Raw genomic sequence first — 21,331 nt, 5'->3', positions numbered from 1 at the left:
GAGTTCATTTTCCCCTTCATTACTGAGGCCCGAGGAACTCCCTCTTCTGGTAAAGAAAGGTAGTGAGCCTGATTATCAAACACCTGAGGCTGATGATGATGACTGGCTGAGTGGAGTTACTGACTGGATATAAGGCTGCCGACGCCCTTCTGCCCTGCGAGTGATTTCTCTGTGGGATCCTTGGAGACCAGTCTGAATTCCTGCTCCTCTAAAGCTAAGTTTGCTGCTCGGCCTTTTGCTTTTGTGCTTTGACTTTGTTTTGCTTTGTTTTTCTGGATTTCTGCCATTCCCTGCTGGGGTGTGCTGAATTCATTTAGCTCTGTCTTCTGAAAATACCTGAGTGCTGATTTAGTTTTTGAAGCCTAGCTGCTTCAGGGCCTTTTTCATATCAGCTTGTTGGCTTATGTCTTTGATAGGGTTTTGGCAGATTGCAGACAGCAGCCTTCCTGTCCTTTCCTATCTAGGTAGTTTTGGGCCCCGTCTTTGCTCAGTCTATCTTTCTGTCTGTGTTAGTATTTTCATCTTGCTTCACCGTCATTATATGTTGGGGGCTGCCTATTGCTTTGGGGTCTGCTCTGGGGCAGTTTAGATTTCCGCTTTCTTTCTTTAGGCCTATGTATTTCTCCGGCTGTGATCGAGGGGTCTAGGGCATCGTAGGAACCCCCCACGGCTACTGCTAGTTGTGTTGATAGGTTCAGGGGTCTGCAATCTGATAGTTGCCAACTTCTCTGGTTTTCTGGACTTAGCTTGTATTTCTGCTTTTGCCTCCTACGGTGACTCATTCATAACAGAATCACCCGCCATACCGCAGATTCTAGGGTACTCAATAGCAGGAAAGAATTGTTAAAAGAAAAAAAAAAAAGTGTATATTTTTTCCTCTATATCTCTGAGGCCGTAGGGGGAATTTTTTTTTTTCTCTCAATGGAGATAAATCAATTGTCTGATCGTGTGGAGCAGCTCGCTGCGGAAGTGCGGGGAATTTCCGCCTACCTTGCTCATTCACATGCTGCTGAACCAAAGATTCCTACACCTGATGTATTTTTTGGGGATCGGTCTAAATTTTTGAATTTCAAAAATAATTGTAAATTATTTTTTGCCTTGAAGCCTAACTCGTCAGGGAGCTCCACGCAGCAGGTTAAAATTGTCATCTCTTTGCAGCGTGGCGATCCCCAGGATTGGGCGTTTTCTTTGAAACCAGATGATCCTATTCTGACTAATGTGAACGCATTCTTTCAAGCTTTGGGGTTGTTGTATGATGAACCTAATGCCATTGATCAGGCTGAAAAGACCCTGCTGGCATTGAGCCAGGGTCGTGATTCTGCAGAATTGTACTGTCAAAAATTCCGAAAGTGGGCAGTACTTACTACCTGGAATGATAATGCCTTGGCTGCTCTCTTTCGGAAGGGGTTGTCAGAAGCAGTAAAAGATACTATGGTGGGATTTCCTGTTCCCTCTGGTCTTGACGATTCTATGTCATTAGCCATTCAGGTTGATCGGCGTTTGCGCAAACGCAAAGCTGCACGAGAGGTGTTGCCACCTGTTGAACAAATGTCTGAACCTATGCAATGTGATAGAGTTTTTTCCAGAGAGCAGCATCAGGAGTTCAGAAGGCGTAATAAGTTGTGTTTTTTCTGTGGAGATGCCTCGCATATTATTTCTGTCTGTCCTAAACGAGAGAAACGCTTTGCACACACGTTTTCTGTTGGGGGTGTTCAACCTAAGTTTCTTCTGGCTATTACTCTGATCTGCTCCCTGTCCACATTTTCCGCCAAGGCTTTTGTGGATTCGGGAGCAGCCCTAAACCTAATGGACTTGGATTTTGCTAAACGTTGTGGATTTCCGATGACACCTCTGCAGACGCCTATCCCTTTGAGGGGGATTGATGCTACTCCTTTGGCTAAAAATAAACCCCAGTTTTGGACCCAGGTGGTAATGCGGGTCGCCCCAGACCATCAAGAAAATTGCAGATTTTTGGTGTTGCATAATCTGCATGATACCATTGTTCTGGGGTTTCCCTGGTTACAGATTCATAATCCAGTTTTGGATTGGAAATCTGTGTCTGTGGTGAGTTGGGGTTGTCGGTGTGCCTTTAGTGAGGCTCCGGTGTTTTCCACCTCTCCTCAGTCGCATGATGTTCCTGACTATTTGGCGGACTTTTATGATGTATTTAGTGAGAATGAGTCTGCGTCTCTGCCTCCTCATAGGAGTTATGACTGTGCAATTGAACTGAGCCCGGGGTGTAAATTTCCCAAGGGTCTGCTCTTCAATTTATCTGTACCCGAGCACGAGGCTATGCGATCCTATATTAAGGAGGCGTTGGAGAAGGGTCATATTAGACCATCCTCGTCACCCTTAGGTGCCGGGTTTTTTTTTGTAGCCAAAAAGGATGGATCATTAAGACCTTGTATTGATTATCGTGCCCTCAACAAAATTACTGTTAAATATCAGTATCCGTTACCCCTGATTTCTGATCTATTCTCCAGAGTTAAAGGTGCTTGCTGGTTTACCAAGCTTGACCTCAGGGGGGCGTATAATCTTATTCGCATTAAGCATGGGGATGAATGGAAGACGGCGTTTAATACTCCGGAGGGACATTTTGAGTACCTGGTGATGCCTTTTGGGCTCACTAATGCCCCTTCTGTCTTCCAGTGCTTCATGAACGATATTTTCCGAGATTTTGTCGATAAATTTTTGATTATCTATCTGGATGATATTTTGATCTTCTCCAAGGATTGGGATTCTCATGTGGAACATATTCGGACTGTGTTCCGGATCTTGAGGGAGAATTCCCTGTATGTCAAAGGATCTAAATGCCTTTTTGGAGTACAGAGGATTTCTTTTTTGGGATTTATTTTGTCCCCGTCAACTATTGAAATGGACCCGGCCAAGGTACAGGCCATTTACGATTGGGTTCAGCCCACTTCTTTGAAGGCCCTCCAGAAGTTTTTGGGTTTTGCTAATTTTTATCGGAAATTTATAGCAAAATTTTCTAGTATTGCCAAGCCATTGACTGATTTGACTAAGAAGGGTGCTGATGTGTTGAATTGGTCTCCGGAGGTTGTTTCTTCCTTTCAGGAGCTGAAGCGAAGATTCACCTCCGCCCCGGTTTTGCGGCAACCTGATGTCTCACTTCCATTCCAGGTAGAGGTGGATGCTTCTGAGATTGGTGCAGGAGCTGTTTTGTCCCAAAAGGATCCTGTAACATCTAAAATGAATCCCTGTGCTTTCTTTTCCCGAAAGTTTTCTCCATCTGAACGTAACTATGATGAGGGGAATAGGGAACTGTTGGCCATGAAATGGGCATTTGAGGAGTGGAGACATTGGTTGGAGGGAGCTAAGCATCAAGTCGTGGTCCTCACTGACCACAAGAATTTGATTTACCTAGAGTCGGCTAAGCGCTTGAACCCTAGACAGGCTAGGTGGGCCTTGTTTTTTACACGTTTTGATTTTGTGGTTTCTTTTCTTCCTGGAACAAAGAATGTCAAGGCAGACGCCCTCTATAGGAGCTTCTTTGCTGATTCTCCTGTGGTGACCAAGCCTGCTACCATCTTAGGCGAAGGGGTAGTTCTTTCTGCCATCTCGCCCGATTTGAGACGTGCTCTGGAAGAGTTCCAGGAGGACAAACCTGAGCGTTGTCCCAGTGGAAAGTTGTATGTTCCTGACCAGTGGAAGAAGAGAGTGATGTCTGAAGTTCATTGCTCTGCTTTGGTTGGTCATCCAGGTATTTTTGGTACTAGAGATCTGGTGAGTCGGTTTTTTTGGTGGCCCTCCTTGTCTCGTGATGTCAGGAATTTTGTGCAGTCCTGTGGAACGTGCTCCCGGTCTAAATCGTGTTCTCGCTCTAGTGGGTTGTTGATGCCTTTGCCTGTCCCCAAGAGGCCATGGACCCATATTTCAATGGATTTCATCTCTGATATGCCTGTCTCTCAGAGGATGACTGTTATTTGGGTGATTTGTGATAGGTTCTCTAAGATGGTTCATCTTGTACCACTCCCTAAGTTGCCATCTTCCTCTGAGTTGGTGCCCCTGTTTTTACAACAGGTGGTTCGTTTGCACGGGATTCCTGAGAACATTGTATCTGACAGAGGAGTCCAGTTTGTGTCTAGATTTTGGAGAACTTTCTGTTCCAGGCTGGGAATTCAGTTGTCCTTCTCCTCTGCTTTTCACCCTCAGACCAATGGGCAGACAGAGAGAACAAACCAGACCTTGGAGTCATATTTGAGATGTTTTATTTCTGCTGATCAGGATGATTGGGTTTCATTTTTGCCCTTGGCCGAATTTGCTTTAAATAATAGAGCTAGTTCTGCCACTTTGATGTCACCTTTTTTTTGTAACTTTGGGTTTCATCCTCGATTTTCTTCAGGGCAGGTGGAGCCCTCTGCCTGCCCAGGTGTTGACACTGTGGTGGAGAGAATGCACCAGATCTGGGACCAAGTGGTGGATAAGTTATCTCTCTCCCAGGAAAAGGCCCAGCGGTTTTCCAACCGACATAGGACCATTGGTCCTCAGTTTAAGGTTGGTGATATGGTGTGGTTATCATCAAAACATATTGCTATGAAGGTGGCTTCTCCTAAGTTTAAGCCTAGATTTATTGGACCTTACAAGATTGTGGAGATTATTAATCCGGTCTCTTTTCGTTTGGCTCTTCCTGTCACATTTAAAATCCATAATGTGTTCCATAAATTCATGCCAAAAGATTGGTGCGTGCCTTTCATCGGGCTCACCCTGATCGCCCTGGTGGCGTAGTTGAGGGTTCGGTGACCCCTCCTCAAGGGGGAGGTACTGTTGTGAGTTCATTTTCCCCTTCATTACTGAGGCCCGAGGAACTCCCTCTTCTGGTAAAGAAAGGTAGTGAGCCTGATTATCAAACACCTGAGGCTGATGATGATGACTGGCTGAGTGGAGTTACTGACTGGATATAAGGCTGCCGACGCCCTTCTGCCCTGCGGGTGATTTCTCTGTGGGATCCTTGGAGACCAGTCTGAATTCCTGCTCCTCTAAAGCTAAGTTTGCTGCTCGGCCTTTTGCTTTTGTGCTTTGACTTTGTTTTGCTTTGTTTTTCTGGATTTCTAGCATTCCCTGCTGGGGTGTGCTGAATTCATTTAGCTCTGTCTTCTGAAAATACCTGAGTGCTGATTTAGTTTTTGAAGCCTAGCTGATTCAGGGCCTTTTTCATATCAGCTTGTTGGCTTATGTCTCTGATAGGGTTTTGGCAGATTGCAGACAGCAGCCTTCCTGTCCTTTCCTATCTAGGTAGTTTTGGGCCCCGTCTTTGCTCAGTCTATCTTTCTGTCTGTGTTAGTATTTTCATCTTGCTTCACCGTCATTATATGTTGGGGGCTGCCTATTGCTTTGGGGTCTGCTCTGGGGCAGTTTAGATTTCCGCTTTCTTTCTTTAGGCCTATGTATTTCTCCGGCTGTGATCGAGGGGTCTAGGGCATCGTAGGAACCCCCCACGGCTACTGCTAGTTGTGTTGATAGGTTCAGGGGTCTGCAATCTGATAGTTGCCAACTTCTCTGGTTTTCTGGACTTAGCTTGTATTTCTGTTTTTGCCTCCTACGGTGACTCATTCATAACAGGGACCATTGTATTTTGTTTTTTTGGTATGTAGGGCCATCATTCTGTATATTCAGAGCTTTGTGGGCACTCAGAGGACATTATTTGTTATAAATGGGGACATTGTTAGCTTTGATAGGGGCACTCAGGTTCCATTATTTTTTTCTTAGGGCTTGGTTCTGCTCCCATATCTCTGTAGTAAACTTGGTTCTCCTCCCATATCGCTGTAGTAAATTCCGTTCTGCTCCTATACTTCTGTAGTAAGCTTGGTTCTGCTCCTATATCTCTGTAGCAAGCTCAGTTCTGCTCACATATCTCTATAGTAAGCTCCGTTCTGTTCCCATATCTCTGTAGTAAGCTCCGCTCTGCTCCTATACTTCTGTGGTAAGCTTGGTTCTGCTCCCATATTTCTGTAGTAAGCTCAGGTCTGCTCCCATAGCTCTATAGTAAGCTCCGTTTTGCTCCCATATCTCTGTAGTAAGCTCTATTCTGCTCCCATATCTCTGTAGTAAGCTCCATTCTGCTACCATATCTCTGTAGTAAGCTCCGTATTGCTCCTATATTTCTGTAGTAAGCTCGGTTCTGCTCCCATATCTTTGCAGTAAGCTCGGTTCTGCTCCCATATCTGTAGTAAGCTTGGTTCTGCTCCGATATCTCTGTAGTAAGCTTGGTTCTGCTCCCATATCTCTGTAGTAAGCTTGGTTCTGCTCCCATATCTCTGTAATAAGCTCGGTTCTGCTCCCATATCTCTGTAGTAAGCTCGGTTCTGTTCCCATATCTCTGTAGTAAGCTCGATTCTGCTCCCATATCTCTGCAGCAAGCTCGGTTCTGCTCCGATATCTCTGTAGTAAGCTTGGTTCTGCTCCCATATCTCTGTAGTAAGCTTGGTTCTGCTCCCATATCTCTGTAGTAAGCTTGGTTCTGTTCCCATATCTCTGGAGTAAGCTCCGTTCTGCTCCCATATCTCTGTAGTAAGCTTGGTTCTGCTCCCATATCTCTGTAGTAAGCTTGGTTCTGTTCCCATATCTCTGTGGTAAGCTCCGTTCTGCTCCCATATCTCTGTAGTAAGCTTGGTTCTGTTCCCTTATCTCTGTAGTAAGCTCCGTTCTGCTCCCATATCTCTGCAGTAAGCTCAGTTCTGTTCCCATATCTCCGTAGTAAGCTTGGTTCTGCTCCCATAGCTCTGCGGTAAGCTTGGTTCTGCTCCCATATCTCTGTGGTAAGCTTGGTTCTGCTCCCATATCTCTGTAGTAAGCTTGGTTCTGCTCCCAAATCTCTGTGGTAAGCTTGGTTCTGCTCCAAATCTCTGTAGGAAGCTCGGTTCTGCTCCCTTATCTTTGTAATAAGCTTGGTTCTGCTCCCATACCGCTGTAGTAAGCTCAGTTCTGCTCTCATATCTCAGTAGTAAGCTCAGCTTTGCACCCATATATCTGTAGTGCGCTCCGTTCTGCTCTCATATCTCTGGAGTATTCTCCATTCTGATCTATATCTCTGTAGTAAGCTTAGTTCTACTCCCATAGCTCTATAGTAAGCTCCGTTCTGTTCCCATATCTCTGTAGCAAGCTCCGTTCTGTTCCTGTACTTCTGTAGTAAGCTTGGTTCTGCTCCCATATCTTTGCAGTAAGCTCTGTTCTGCTCCCATATCTCTGTAGTAAGCTCTGTTCTGCTCTCATATCTCTGTAGTAAGCTCGGTTCTGCTCCCATAGCTCTGTAGTAAGCAACCACAACTGGAGGGCCACTGCCTTGTGATTGCCCCCAGGCTGAAAAGTGCTAGCCAGCCCCTGCTTGTGAGTGTGATGCGAGAAACCTGCGCAAGTCTCTCGCATCAATACCCGGCAGCAGCCGGCATTCAGACCGAAGTGTGCAGCTGTATGTATTTCTATGCAGCCGCACATTCCGGTCTTGAGTGCCGGGTATTTATGCGAGAGACTTGCGCAAGTTTCTCGCATCACACTCGCAAGTGAGACCCCGGCCTCAAGTGCAGATTACATGCGTTTTTATGTGTTTTCGCTGCGGAAACACATTAAAAACACATGTGCGTTTATTACCTGCGGAATTTCCGCACTTAATGGAAGTCTATAGGGAAATCCCTGACAGAAAATTCAGCATACCCGCAGGAGAAAGTTACATGTTGCGGATTTAAAACACGCACTGAAGGTCAGTTTACGCAGTGTTAAAAAGAAGCGCAGTGGGTGTGAGATTTCTAAAAATCCCTTCCACTTTGCTGGAACTGTAAGATGCTGCATTTTGCTATAAACCCAATATTAAAAAGTTTATGGCTCTCATAATATGATAAAAGGATTTGGGGGGGGAGCTCTTTTTTTTAATTATTTGAATTATTTTTCCCCATTGTATGGTAAATTGAAAGGTGCCAATCAAAAATACAAATTGTCCCACAAAAAATAAAACCTCTGATTACGGCTGTGTAGATGGAGAAATAAAAACGTTCAGATGTTGAAAGGCAGAAAGGAAATAATGGAATACAAAAAATAATGACTGTATTGCTAAAGAGTTAATCAGACATTTCCAGGAGGAAAAATTCAGAGCTCTAATAAAGATTAGCCAGAATTGGTTTTTTTTCTATTTATTTTTTTTATAAGCGATACAAGTATTTATTAAACCAGGCATATTAGGAGTGTTGTCCTAAAATTATTCTGATAAATCTACACAGTGTTCATTGGCTTATTTCTACAATCATTATAAACCATTAATAATCGTGGACATCAGAAAGCTGCTGCTGAATCATCAGTTCTCTATTCTAAGGCTGGAGTCACACTAACCTGCGCAAAATACGGTCCGTAGTTTACTTGCGTAATACGGATGAATGACCACTAAATAGTGCTCCGTAGGTCATCCGTAAGCAAGGTGAGGTTGCGTATTTTGCGCATGTGTGCATCCGTATGTAATCCGTGTGGCATCCGTATGCAATCCGTATGGCGAGATTTTCTCGCAGCCTTGCAAAATGGACATTTAACGGTTTTGAGGCATGCAAACAATTTAAATCATTAGCCTGCACCCTATTTAGACACTCAGAAACAGGTGGATGCCTACATTCTGTACATTTGTCACCTTGCTTTCACGAGGTGTGTTGGTGTTCTTTGTGCAGCATGGCAGAGGGTCTGCGATTCAATACAACTGAGCAGGTTCTCTTTACCTGGCTTTTGTCACGGCGCTTTGGGCAACCATATCCTGTGATAGTGGATCCGCGGAGGAGGAGACGCATGTGGGTCCATCCACTTTTGAGGCAACGACTCACAAGAGGGCATTTTCACCGCCTCTATTCTTCTCTGCGGGAGCATCCGGATAAATTTTACCAGTACTGTCGCATGAGCATTGCCACATTTGATCGACTCTTGGAGACAGTGCGCCCTAGGATAACCTTTCAGGACACATGGATGCGCAAAGCCATATCTGCAGAGGAGCGACTTCTACTCACAATACGGTATGTACTACACAACCACATTCTCTATATTCCTAATGTGTGTGCTAAATTATGTTTTTTGGCCTTCTTGGACAAAGTTGAATGCCATCATCTTACTCCAAATATGAATCACCTGACACAGCAGAATGTTACATCTAATATGTCCAGCATATCACTTAGTCATTGTGCCACCAAATATGTGTGTGTTCTTCTCTATCATTTCCTAACGAGTTTGGTCGGCATGTAACTGATTTTTTTTTTACTTTAGCCATTCTAAACTTTACTATTTCTGTTGTTCTACAGCTTCCTGTCCACTGGCCTGTCTTATGCCGCCCTCCACCATGAGTTTCTCATAGGAAAATCAACCATTTCAGACATAGTGAGGTCTACATGTGCACAAATCTGGACAAGACTCCATCAAGTGGTCATGCCCGAGCCCAGGATGGAAGACTGGTTAAGGATATCAAGGGAGTTTGAGGAGGACTGCCAGTTTCAAAATTGTATTGGGGCCCTGGATGGCAAACATATCAGGGTGCGTAAGCCGCCGAACTCAGGCTCCCAATTCTTCAATTATAAACAATACTTTTCTGTTGTATTGTTGGCTCTGGCCGACCCTCAATACAAGTTTATAATTGTTGACATTGGGGCCTATGGAAGGACAGGAGACTCTAGAGTCTTCAATACTTCCATAATGGCTCGGCGGCTACGCACCAACCAGTGGGATCTACCACCACCACGCCAGCTATCAGGCTCCCCCGAGCAATCAGTCTCTTATGTCCTTGTGGCAGATGAGGCCTTTCAGTTATCGCGCAATGTCATGAGGCCATATCCCCGGCGCAACCTTTACCACAGGCGCAGAATTTTTAACTTGCGCCTATCACGTGCTAGGCGACTGGTGGAGTGTTCCTTTGGGATTCTTTGTGCCAAATGGCGAGTACTCCAGTCTGCCATTCAGTTGAGTGAGCAAAATGTGAATGAAGTTGTGAAAGCCTGTGTTGTTCTGCATAACTTCACCAGGATACATGATTGTTCCTCCTCTGATGGTGTTGTGCGTAGGCCGGACAATGTGCGCAGGGTGAGACCACCTATGAACCCTCAACGTAGACCGCTCTCTGGCCTCAAAGTGCGTGATATTTTCACTAATTACTTTATCTCACCTGAGGGGGCAACTTCTTGGCAAGAGCATGCTGTGTCTATGTTATAATTTTTTGCTTTAAGTGTGTCAAAATATATATTACTCAAGCCTTTATGATTCTATGAGTGTTTCAGTGCATTGGTTGGTGTCTGTTAGTATTTGGGAGGGATTGTGAAAAATCACACAGAGACGTTAAGTAGAGTAGACAAATATTTAGTTTTGCCTTTTTTTTTTTTTTTTCGCTTAAAGGCAAACATAATTTTGCCATAAGACAAATTTGGCAATGGCCAAAATGACCCTTTGTGCCTTCTTTAACTTGTTGTAAAATGAACATTACAGAACAAAACAGCCACAAACATTAGGCAAAAAAAACATTGCTGCATCACTAGATTAACCTAGATTTGCCAACAAAAGGTGAGCTCCATCACCAAAATAAAGGCAACGAGATAACACTCACATTTCCACATAATGTTAGCCAAACATAGAAAGATTCCACCATGACAGGCAAGGCTCCCTCACAGCTTTCACACAGATATTACCTGTCTGTAGACCAGACAATATTTAAGCATACTATACCAGAAAGGATGAAAATACAAAACTCACTTGTTAAGACATAGAGAAAGTGGGTTATTCTGAATGCTTGTCGCCTAGAAATTTTGTACTAGAGATTGCTAACAAAAAAGGTGACTACTTAACTAAGGCGAGCACGCCTTTCCTATGCGTTAGCAAGTGAGTAGTGTATTTTCATCCTTTCAGTTCACAGCATAGCGCATTTAAAGATTCTCTTTTCTACACACATGTAATATCTGTCTGAAAGGCGTGAGGTAGCGTTGCCTGTCATGATGGATTGTTTCATATGTTTGGAAAACATTGTTTAAAAATGTGAATGTTAAATTATATTATAAATGTTGGTGAAGGAGAACACCTGTTTTTACATTTAGATTAGGAGCACCAGTTACATCTGACTGGACATCTCCAACCATCAGAATCATAAATCCTCATATGTTGGGGAAGGGGAACGTGGAAGAACAGCCTGTGGGTGCTGCTGGACATTGTGGCCAACATCGCCCTGTGTGGGGCCATACTGTTGCCCATGATGCTGGAATTGTCCAGCCTCCTGGGACTGTTGGGGATACTGGCCAGAGTACTGATGATGGTGAGGGGCTTCTTGTTGGCTCTGGTAGGCCCGTTGCTCATACACACCAAGATAGCCAGATCGTCCCGAACCAGGTTGGGACCAGCCTCCAACACTGGGTGGGTACAAGTGGCCATATTGGTGGGGTTGGGTTGAGGAAGACATTTGGTGCTGCGGTATAGACGGTTGGGTAGGGGGAGGAAGGGGTTGAGGTGTTGGCCCACGTATTAGGGGCTGTTCAGACCCTGCTTGAGCAAGCATCTGTGTAGATGGTCTCATGCGCATTAAATTTCGTGGTGAGAGCTGCCACCTCTCCAGAAATTCAAAAACCTCATATGGGGTATTAGGGTAGTGCTTGCATCAAGCAGGATCTGAATACATCCCCTAATACGGAGCCTGACCTCACGGGTAAGGGCACGGAGATAAAGGGTGAGGCTACGTGCATAGGCCTCCTCACCATCATCTGTTGTTACTCTGGACAAATAATTTAGCACCCCTGTGTCCACATTGGTCCTGCTCTCTTGAAGAGTGACCTGGCGCCTTCTTCTTGTTCGCCGTGATGCTACAGCAGCCTGTGGGGAGGACCTGATCTGGGCAGTTGGGCTGCTGCTCAAGTTGCCCGGCTCTTCCAGGATGGGTGAGGTGGCAGCAGCAGACCGTCCTGGTGGTGTGATGTGTAGGGCAGCCATTGTGTGGTCTTGTGATGCCTCATCTTCAGCCATCCTTCTTGTAGGGGGAGAAGATGGGCCAGCCACCTCATCCCCTACAGGATCTATAATGGGCTCTGCCTCTGAGGCCGTTCCTCGATCCATAAGGTTGGATTGAGTTCTGTTATGAAATAGAACAGAGGCAAAAATACATCAATATTTTTGTCCCTGTAAAGTATTTGTGTAATGTATTTGTGTAATGTGATGTGAGCTATGTACTTATGGTCTCAGAGCCATAATTGGGGCGAGGAAGTTCAGCCGGTCATAGTATATATATTTTCTCTTCACATGCCCAGCATCCCCACTCCTGGACCGCTGCTGGCGTTCCCGGCGGAACTGGTCCCGGATGCTTTACCAGCGTTTCATCACATCTTCCACTGCAATGTGACAGGAAAGATTGTCAAAATCACATATTTGAGAGGTCACATTTTCTAACAGTAGTCTAGGCATGGGGCCTTCTGGGGTGTGCTTTCTACCCATGGTGGCATATGTAATTGGGCCGATACACAGGGTCTCATTAGCTACACTGAAACTAATTTTATTGGCTAGGAGGATGAGGAGCTTGTGGCCTAACCCCTAATTATGGCTGTGTGAAGCCACGTGTCACATCCAATGTAACGGCCTCATGAGGCTAAGAAAACTACATGCCCAGGAAGGGGGGTGCTGATTGTAGAATCATTTTTAAGCGCGCGCTAAGGTTAATGATGTTTTTATGGTTGCACTTACGAATTTTATGCTGCTCATCACGTGGTCTGTCACCAAAGTCATGGTACATCTGGCGACAGATGCATAATTTGCATCGCGTGGGTCCCATATTTCGGGACGCTCCTGCACCAGCACAATGAGCATCTCAACATTAATATATGTGGACGCCATGCTGCTGCTGTACTCCGTGGAGGTGTACTTCCTGGATGTCTGGAGTGCTTTTTGAGCTCATTTGCATGTCTAGGCTTCCTGATGATGGATTGGCCCATTTCCTGTCACCAGCCAAAAGACCTGCGTATTGCTCGCAGGTCACACGTGTGTTCGGTGTGTAATCCGTATTTTTTGCGCACCCATTGACTTGCATTGGCGTACTACGGGCGTAGTACGCTGACAATCGCAGCATGCTGCGATTGGCACGGAGCATAGGATACGGATGAGAAATATACGCCTGGTGCAAGTGACCCCATTGAAAATCATTTGTCCGTGTGTAATGCGTGTTTTTTGCGCCTCTCACGCGCCCGTATTCCTCGCGAGTGTGACTCCGCCTTAACTCATCTATACATACGTGTATGACATACCCCAATGGGCATAGTATTTATAGTAGATATTTTATGATGGATGTTATTAATAAGTAGCCCAACAAAGAACATAAATGCAAAATAATTCTGTGAATGGAATTTCATCTCTAGGATCTTGTGGATCACTTACGAAACCACTCGTACAGCGCATTTTATGCAGCATCTATGTCTCCACCAATAGCTGAGCAGATTATAAAGGTCATAAAGTGCATCATGGGACGTGACGAAACACGGATAGGTACCGCATTATTTGTTTTTCTGCTTTTTATATGGATGTTTTTCTTTACTACTCATTATTTATCGAGCTCTACCATATTTGCAGTGAGACAGTGAGAATTCACTAGTTCTAAGGGCAGGTGCAGACGACTGTATTATTGGTCCCAGTGCCATCCGAAAAAACATCGGGCAAGACCCAGACCAATGTTACGCTATGGGGCCATCCACATGTCCAGTTTTTTCCTCAGACAAAGCCATTTCAGGGAAAAAAGCTACTGCATGCTTGATTTCACTCAGCCATGCAAGTTAATCAGTCCATGTAACATATCGGACTTCACTCGAACAACATATGAGTGTAGTCGGGTTTCCATGGACTGACAGAATGGAGAAGATGGAGAATTTTTTTTCTCCATCTTCTCCTCATCCAAGAGAATTGGATCACACTATAATCACACTCTGATCAAAGTCTGATCAGAGATTAATCAGAATGTCATTTGCATAGTTGATCTGATTTTCTCGGTTGACAAAAAAAATACACTTATCTGCATTTAGCCTTAGTGGGGCTCATAAGTTATCAGCTATCCACTGAAGAAGTAATAACTGTTAGATTGGTGTGGACCTGCACCCATCACCAGGATGGGGACTTGGAAACCCATTGTGATATACACCGCCGCAATGCAATGTAAAGAGCATAACATATACTGGGCTGTAGAATTTTTTTGTTAATGTATTTTATGGTAATGATGGCTGTAAACCCCATAGGCCAGCAAAGAGTGAGTCAACTTGCAGAGAACACCAGATACTTCAGACAGAAATTACATGACATGAATTTAATCACTTATGGGAATGAAGACTCGCCTGTTGTCCCTGTGCTCATGTACATGCCAAGCAAAGTAGGGTAAGTACTACATGTAATAAGTAAACTAAGCTCCCAATGATCAGCTCATTATGGGACATAATAATACATAACAAGAGATGAGCGAATATTTCAGTGTTCGGTTCGGATTATGATCAAAGAATTTGCAATATTCGCTGACTAATTCGCTGAATATTCGCTGAACATTACTGCCATTCACGTCAATGGGAGGCAAAGGCAAATGCATGCACAGCACCTTATAATGGCCCCAAATGTGGCCAAAACACATCAAATGAGGGGCAGACACCAGGAAAGTGGCCTCAATTCACCCACAGTACAGATTTTAGCATGGCACTGCAGCAATCAGCCAGGCATGAGGTATCGGGGTCTGGGACAGTATTTACAGCTTTCAATTGAACGTCACAATAAGACGAGGTGGGTGACAGATCGGTGTAGGGCCCCTTTGCTGGGAGCCCTGATACCACATGCAACACCTCTACCTGCTTTCATGCTGAGCCACACTCAGGTGGCACAAATATCAGTTTTGTAGACTACAATTGTCAGAAAAATTTAAGAATAGCAACGAGAGAAGTTGAGTCCAAGGAAGTGGAGGCCTGACTGTTTTGAAGGCCTACTGCTACAGTCAACACGCATGAAGGAGACCCAACCAGGAGTGTTCACATTTCCAAAAATTATTGGCAGACACCACCAAAGTCGCATCAATTTCACCACAGAAAAATACTATAATAGCGACCAACAGTTCTTCCACTACACCCAATCCAGTAGATGAACACCCAACCAGGAGTGTTCACATTTAACCCCTTTCTGACCTTGGATGTACTATTCCGTCCACGTGACCATGGATGGAATAGTACAGTTGTGGCCAAAAGTATTGACACCCCTGCAATTCTGTCAGATAATACTCAGTTTCTTCCTGAAAATGATTGCAAACACAAATTCTTTGGTATTATTATCTTCATTTAATTTGTCTTAAATGAAAAAACACAAAAAGAATTGTCCTAAAGCCAAATTGGATATAATTCCACACCAAACAAAAAAAAGAGGGTGGACAAAAGTATTGGCACTGTTCGAAAAATCATGTGATGCTTCTCTAATTTGTGTAATTAACAGCACTTGTAACTTACCTGTGGCACCTAACTGTTGGCAATAACTAAATCACACTTGCAGCCAGTTGACATGGATTAAAGTTGACCCAACCTCTGTCCTGTGTCCTTCTGTGTACCACATTGAGCATGGAGAAAAGAAAGAAGACCAAAGAACTGTCTGAGGACTTGAGAAACCAAATTGCAAGGAAGCATGAGCAATCTCAAGGCTACAAGTCCATCTCCAAAGACCTGAATGTTCCTGTGTCTACCGTGCGCAGTGTCATCAAGAAGTTTAAAGCCCATGGCACTATGGCTAACCTCCCTAGATGTGGACGGAAAAGAAAAATTGACAAGCGATTTCAGCGCAAGATTGTGCGGATGTTGGATAAAGAACCTCGACTAACATCCAAACAAGTTCAAGCTGCCCTGCAGTCCGAGGGTACAACAGTGTCAACCCGTACTATCCGTCGGCATCTGAATGAAAAGGGACTGTATGGTAGGAGACCCAGGAAGACCCCACTTCTTACCCCAAGGCATAAAAAAAGCCAGGCTGGAGTTTGCCAAAACTTACCTGAAAAAGCCTAAAATGTTTTGGAAGCATGTTCTCTGGTCAGATGAGACAAAAGTAGAGCTTTTTGGGCAAAGGCATCAACATAGAGTTTACAGGAGAAAAAAAGAGGCATTCAAAGAAAAGAACACGGTCCCTACAGTCAAACATGGCGGAGGTTCCCTGATGTTTTGGGGTTGCTTTGCTGCCTCTGGCACTGGACTGCTTGACCGTGTGCATGGCATTATGAAGTCTGAAGACTACCAACAAATTTTGTAGCATAATGTAGGGCCCAGTGTGAGAAAGCTGGGTCTCCCTCAGAGGTCATGGGTCTTCCAGCAGGACAATGACCCAAAACACACTTCAAAAAGCACTAGAAAATGGTTTGAGAGAAAGCATTGGAGACTTCTAAGGTGGCCAGCAATGAGTCCAGACCTGAATCCCATAGAACACCTGTGGAGAGGTCTAAAAATGGCAGTTTGGAGAAGGCAACCTTCAAATATCAGGGACCTGGAGCAGTTTGCCAAAGAAGAATGGTCTAAAATTCCAGCAGAGCATTGTAAAACTCATTGATGGTTGCCGGAAGCGGTTGGTCGCAGTCATTTTGGCTAAAGGTTGTGCAACCAATTATTAGGCTGAGGGTGCCAATACTTTTGTCTGGCCCATTTTTGTAGTTTTGTGTGAAATGATCAATGTTTTGCTTTTTGCTTCATTCTCTTTTGTGTTTTTTCATTTAAGACAAATTAAATGAAGATAATAATACCAAAGAATTTCTGTTTGCAATCATTTTCAGGAAGAAACTGAGTATTATCTGACAGAATTGCAGGGGTGTCAATACTTTTGGCCACAACTGTACGTCATAAGCGATCAGCCGTGCCCACGGGGGGAGCACGGCTGATCGCTGCTGGGAGTCAGCTGATTCTCACAGCTGACACCTAGTACTAAGTGCCAGGAGCGGTCATGGACTGCTTCTGGCACTTTAACCTGGCACACTGCGATCAAACATGATCGCAGCATTCCGGGAGCAGGCAGTGGGGCTGTCAGCTCTGACAGCCCCTCTACCTTTGGATCAGAGACCTCGCAGCATGACACGGGGTCCCGATCGCTCCCATGGTAACCCGATGTAGTCATGACGACATCCGGGTTACCAGAGCTCAAAGACTTCCTGTCATGCGCAGTGCATGTCAGGAAGTTTCTCATGTCCGTGTGCATGGAATGCAGCACTGACAGCTTATATGGCCTGCAGATCTGCATGCCATAAAAGCGATCAGCCTGCACAAAAGGAGTGTCCCATAGTGGGACACAGTGTAAATGTTAGAATTAAATAAAAAAAACTTTTTTAAAATAAATAGTAAAATTAGTTAAAAAATAATAATAAAAAAAATCAATATTCAATCAATAAATAAATATTTAAGTTTAAAAAATCTAAACAATAAATGTACACATATTTAGTATCGCCACGTCTGTTAAGACCCAACCTATAAACCTGTCCCACTATTTAACCCCTTTAGTGAACATCATTAAAAAAAGTCTAAAAAATAATGCTTTATCATTATACCGCCGAACAAAAAGTGGAATAACACATGATAAAAAAGACGGATATAAATAAACGTGGTACCACTGAAATAGTCATCTTGTCCCGCAAAAAACAAGCCACCATACAGCTCCATCACCAGAAAAATAAAAAAGTTATAGCTCTAAGAATAAAGCGATGCAAAAATAATTATTTTTTCTATAAAACAGTTTTTATTGTATAAAAGCGACCAAAACATAAAACAATGATATAAATGAGGTATCGCTGTCATCGTACTGACTCGAAGAAAAAAACTGCTTTAACAATTTTACCACACATGGAACTGTATAAATGCTCCCACCCCAAAAAAAAAAAAAATTAATTAATTGCTGGTTTTTGTTCATTCTGTCTCCCAAAAATCTGAATAAAAAGCGATTAAAAAATGTTATGTGCCCGAAAATGGTACCAATAAAAACATCAACTCGTCCCGCAAAAAACAAGACCTCACATGACTCTGTGGGCCAAAATATGGAAAAATTATAGCTCTCAAATTGTGGTGATGCAAAAACTACTTTTTCCAATAAAAAGTATCTTTTAGGCTGTGTGCCCATGATGCGTTTTGTTAAGCGTTTCCGCAGCGTTTGAGCCGGCTCAGACGCTGCAGAAATGCTTAAAAGATGCATCAAATTAATTAGCATGCGTTTTTGGCTTTTTGTGCCAATGCATGCGTTTTTAACCGCTCAGGAATCGCTTAGTGGCTAAAAACGCAGCATGCTCATTAATTCCCGCATTGCTGAGCGTTTTTAGCCATCCCTAATGATCCTCTCATGTCAAAAAAACGCGTAAAAAATGCGTAAAAAATCGCGCAAAAAAACGCGCGTCTTTTTCCGCGCGTTTTCTGGGAAGGGAATCCTTTTCCTGAGCGTTTAAAAACGCTGGCGTGGGCACATAGCCTTAGGGTGTGACAGGTGCCAAACATAATGGTATGTGGGTCGCCCTCCCAGGGCTGTGGGGTACTCGGTACCAGGCCGATATCAGCGGGACATGTCACGGCAGCGGGGACCCGGTCCGTGGCTCTGGGCGCCCAAGTAATAGGGGAGAATGAATGGTGGAATGTAGTTAGTTGAATGAATAGTTTGTGACGCCACCTGTGGTGTTCGGCAATTGAGATGTTAAGCCAACGCTGCATGCAGATCCACTGGGACTGATGGTATGGTGCAGCAAAGATGTAAAAGCTCCCCACAGGTGAAGCTGTAGTCCCAGGGCAGTGTAAAAGGAGATGAGAGTTGGGAGACGTGGATGGTGCAGAAATGTAGCAGTGCTGAGGGTGTTGGCGCTGGAATGAGTGGAGGACACCAGGGCTTATAGTTCCAAAGCTTTACTCACAGTCTGTAGTACACACAGGTGCCTGCCTCCGTGCTGTTCTCTGGGTCAGGGACTCAGTCAACTTCCAGGCAAGATAGAATCCTCCCTTCCAACGCTCCGCCAACATGTGCCTTTGTGAACGTCTCCTCTATAGCGCCTTTAAGTGAAGTACTCCTAGTACTGAGTTACACTGGAGTTCCTCCTAACAGATGTTCCCGGGGACTCCTTGCTCCTAAGTCCCGGCTCACTATCAATGTTGCTGTTGTGCCCTCAAGTCTTATATGGGAGTAGTGCATTTACAGCCCACTACTCCACCGGTGTCTGCTGTAGGACCCATAGTATCCATTCAACCACGGGGACTGGGCCCCGACCTTGCACTCAGAACTTCTAGGTAGGATTCTCCTCTAACCCACGTCCTCTGTTCCCTTTTACTCCTACATTCCGTACTAGCCTTTCCTTCTTATGGAAGATCAGGTTTCTGTTCAATGTCTTTCTCCTTCTTTCCTTTCCCGTCCCAGCAGACCCAGGTCACTGATCTGCTGCAGCACCTCCTTCCTCCATCCCTCTCTCAGGAATCCTCACTTCTCACTCACTGACTTGACTGACTGACTTGACAGAAATCCTAAACCTTCCCATTCCTTTATGTATTCAAACTCCACCCGCCTCCCAGCACGTTTCATGTTCCAAGCAGGGAGCCACCAAAGGTGCTCTGCTACACTCCAAACAGGGAGCCGCAATGTGGCTTTGCTACACTACTTTGTGATGATGGGTGCAGGTGTTGGAGCGTGGTCAGGAGCCTCCAACCTACCTGGATGGTGGGGTACCACACCTCAGGAGGAGGTGCAGTACCTCTGTGGCAACTGAATCCTCAGGGGCGCCACACTTGTGCACACGTTGCGGATTTGGCTGCGGATTTTTCCGCGCAGATTTTGCTAAATCCGCAGGTAAAATGACCTGCGTTTTACCTGCGGATATAGTGCAGATTTTGTGTGGATTTCGCCTGCGTTTTTACACCTGTGGATTCCTATAATGGAAGAGGTGTAAAAATGCTGCGGATTCCGTATAAAGAATTGACATGCTGCAGAAAATAAACCGCAGCAAATCTGCGTGGAATTTTCTGCAGCATATGCACAGCAGATTTAGTTTTCCATAGGTTTACATGGTACTGTACACCGCATGGAAAACTGCTGCGGATCCGCAAGGCCAAATCCACAGCCAAATCCATAACGTGTGCACATACCCTCAAAACCCGCTATAAAAACTCGCTATAAATAGTAAATCAAACCCCCCTTTATCACCACATTAGTTAGGGAAAAATAATAAAATTGTATTTATTTCCATTTTCCCATTAGGGTTGGGGTTAGGGATAGAGTTGGGGTTAGAGTTAGGGTTGGGGCTAAAGTTAGGGTTGGGACTAAAGTTAGGTTTATGGTTGGGGCTAAGGTTAGGGTTGGGGCTAAAGTTAGGGTTAGGGTTGAGATTAGGGTTAGGGGTGTGTTAGGGTTAGGTTTGTGGTTAGGGATATGGTTAGGGTTGGGATTAGGGTTAGGGGTGTGTTGGGGTTAGGGTTGGAGTTAGAATTGGGGGGGTTTCCATTGCTTAGGCACATAAGGGGCTCTCTGAATGTGACATGCGTCTGATCTAAATTCCAGCCAATTCTGCGTTGAAAAAGTCAAACAGTGCTCCTTCCCGTCCGAGCTCTGCCATGTGCCCAAACATTGGTTTACCCCCACATATGGGGTATTAGCATACTCAGGACAAATTGCACAACATCTCTTGGGTTCCAATTGCTCCTGTTACCCTTGTGAAAATAAAGAATTGGGGCAAAAAGATCATTTTTGTGAAAAAAAAGATTTTTTATTTTTACTGCTCTACATTATAAACTTTGATGAAGCACTTAGGGTTCAAAGTGTTCACCACACATCTAGATAAGTTCCTTGGGGGTCTGCTTTGTGGTGTCACTTGTGGGGGTTTTCCACTGTTTAGACTCATCATGGGCTCTCCAAATGCAACATGACGTCCGATCTCAATTCCAACCAATTTTGCATTGAAAAGTCAAATGGCTCTCCTTCCCTTCAGAGCTCTGCCATGCACCCAAACAGTGGTTACCTGCATGTATGGGCTATCAGCGTACTCAGGACAAATTGTACAACTTTTGGAGTCCAATTTCTCCTATTATCCTTGGTAAAATAAAACAAATTGGATCTGAAGTAATTTTTTTTGTGAAAAAAGTTAAATGTTCATTTTTTTAAACATTCCAAAAATTCCTATGAAGCACCTGAAGGGTTAATAAACTTCTTGAATGTGGTTTTGCGCACCTTCTGGGGTGCAGTTTTTAGAATGGTGTTACTTTTGGGTAGTTTCTCTTATATAGACTCCTCAAAGTGACTTCAAATGTGAGGTGGTCCATAAAAAAATGGTGTTGTAAAAATGAGAAATCGCTGGTCAACTTTTATCCCTTATAACTTCCTAACCAAAAAAATTTTGGTT

The 21,331-nt window shown here is 44.4% G+C and overlaps 1 protein-coding gene across 4 annotated transcripts in view; it reads left to right on the top strand.

The window, feature by feature from the left end:
- Positions 1-21,331, top strand: part of LOC141057281 (serine palmitoyltransferase 3-like) — a 165,436-nt gene that overhangs the window by 128,667 nt on the left and 15,438 nt on the right. For all 4 annotated transcript variants that reach the window (XM_073553823.1, XM_073553825.1, XM_073553824.1 and 1 more), the window contains exons 9-10: positions 13,350-13,476; positions 14,217-14,352. In XM_073553823.1, the coding sequence (XP_073409924.1) occupies positions 13,350-13,476; positions 14,217-14,352 (263 nt within the window). The remainder of the gene's footprint in view (positions 1-13,349; positions 13,477-14,216; positions 14,353-21,331) is intronic.

This window comes from Dendrobates tinctorius, unplaced genomic scaffold, assembly GCF_039654945.1.
Source record: "Dendrobates tinctorius isolate UK_male_01 unplaced genomic scaffold, ASM3965494v1 ptg000203l, whole genome shotgun sequence".
Taxonomy (NCBI): domain Eukaryota; kingdom Metazoa; phylum Chordata; class Amphibia; order Anura; family Dendrobatidae; genus Dendrobates; species Dendrobates tinctorius.
This window is presented reverse-complemented; position numbering and strand designations above follow the sequence as displayed.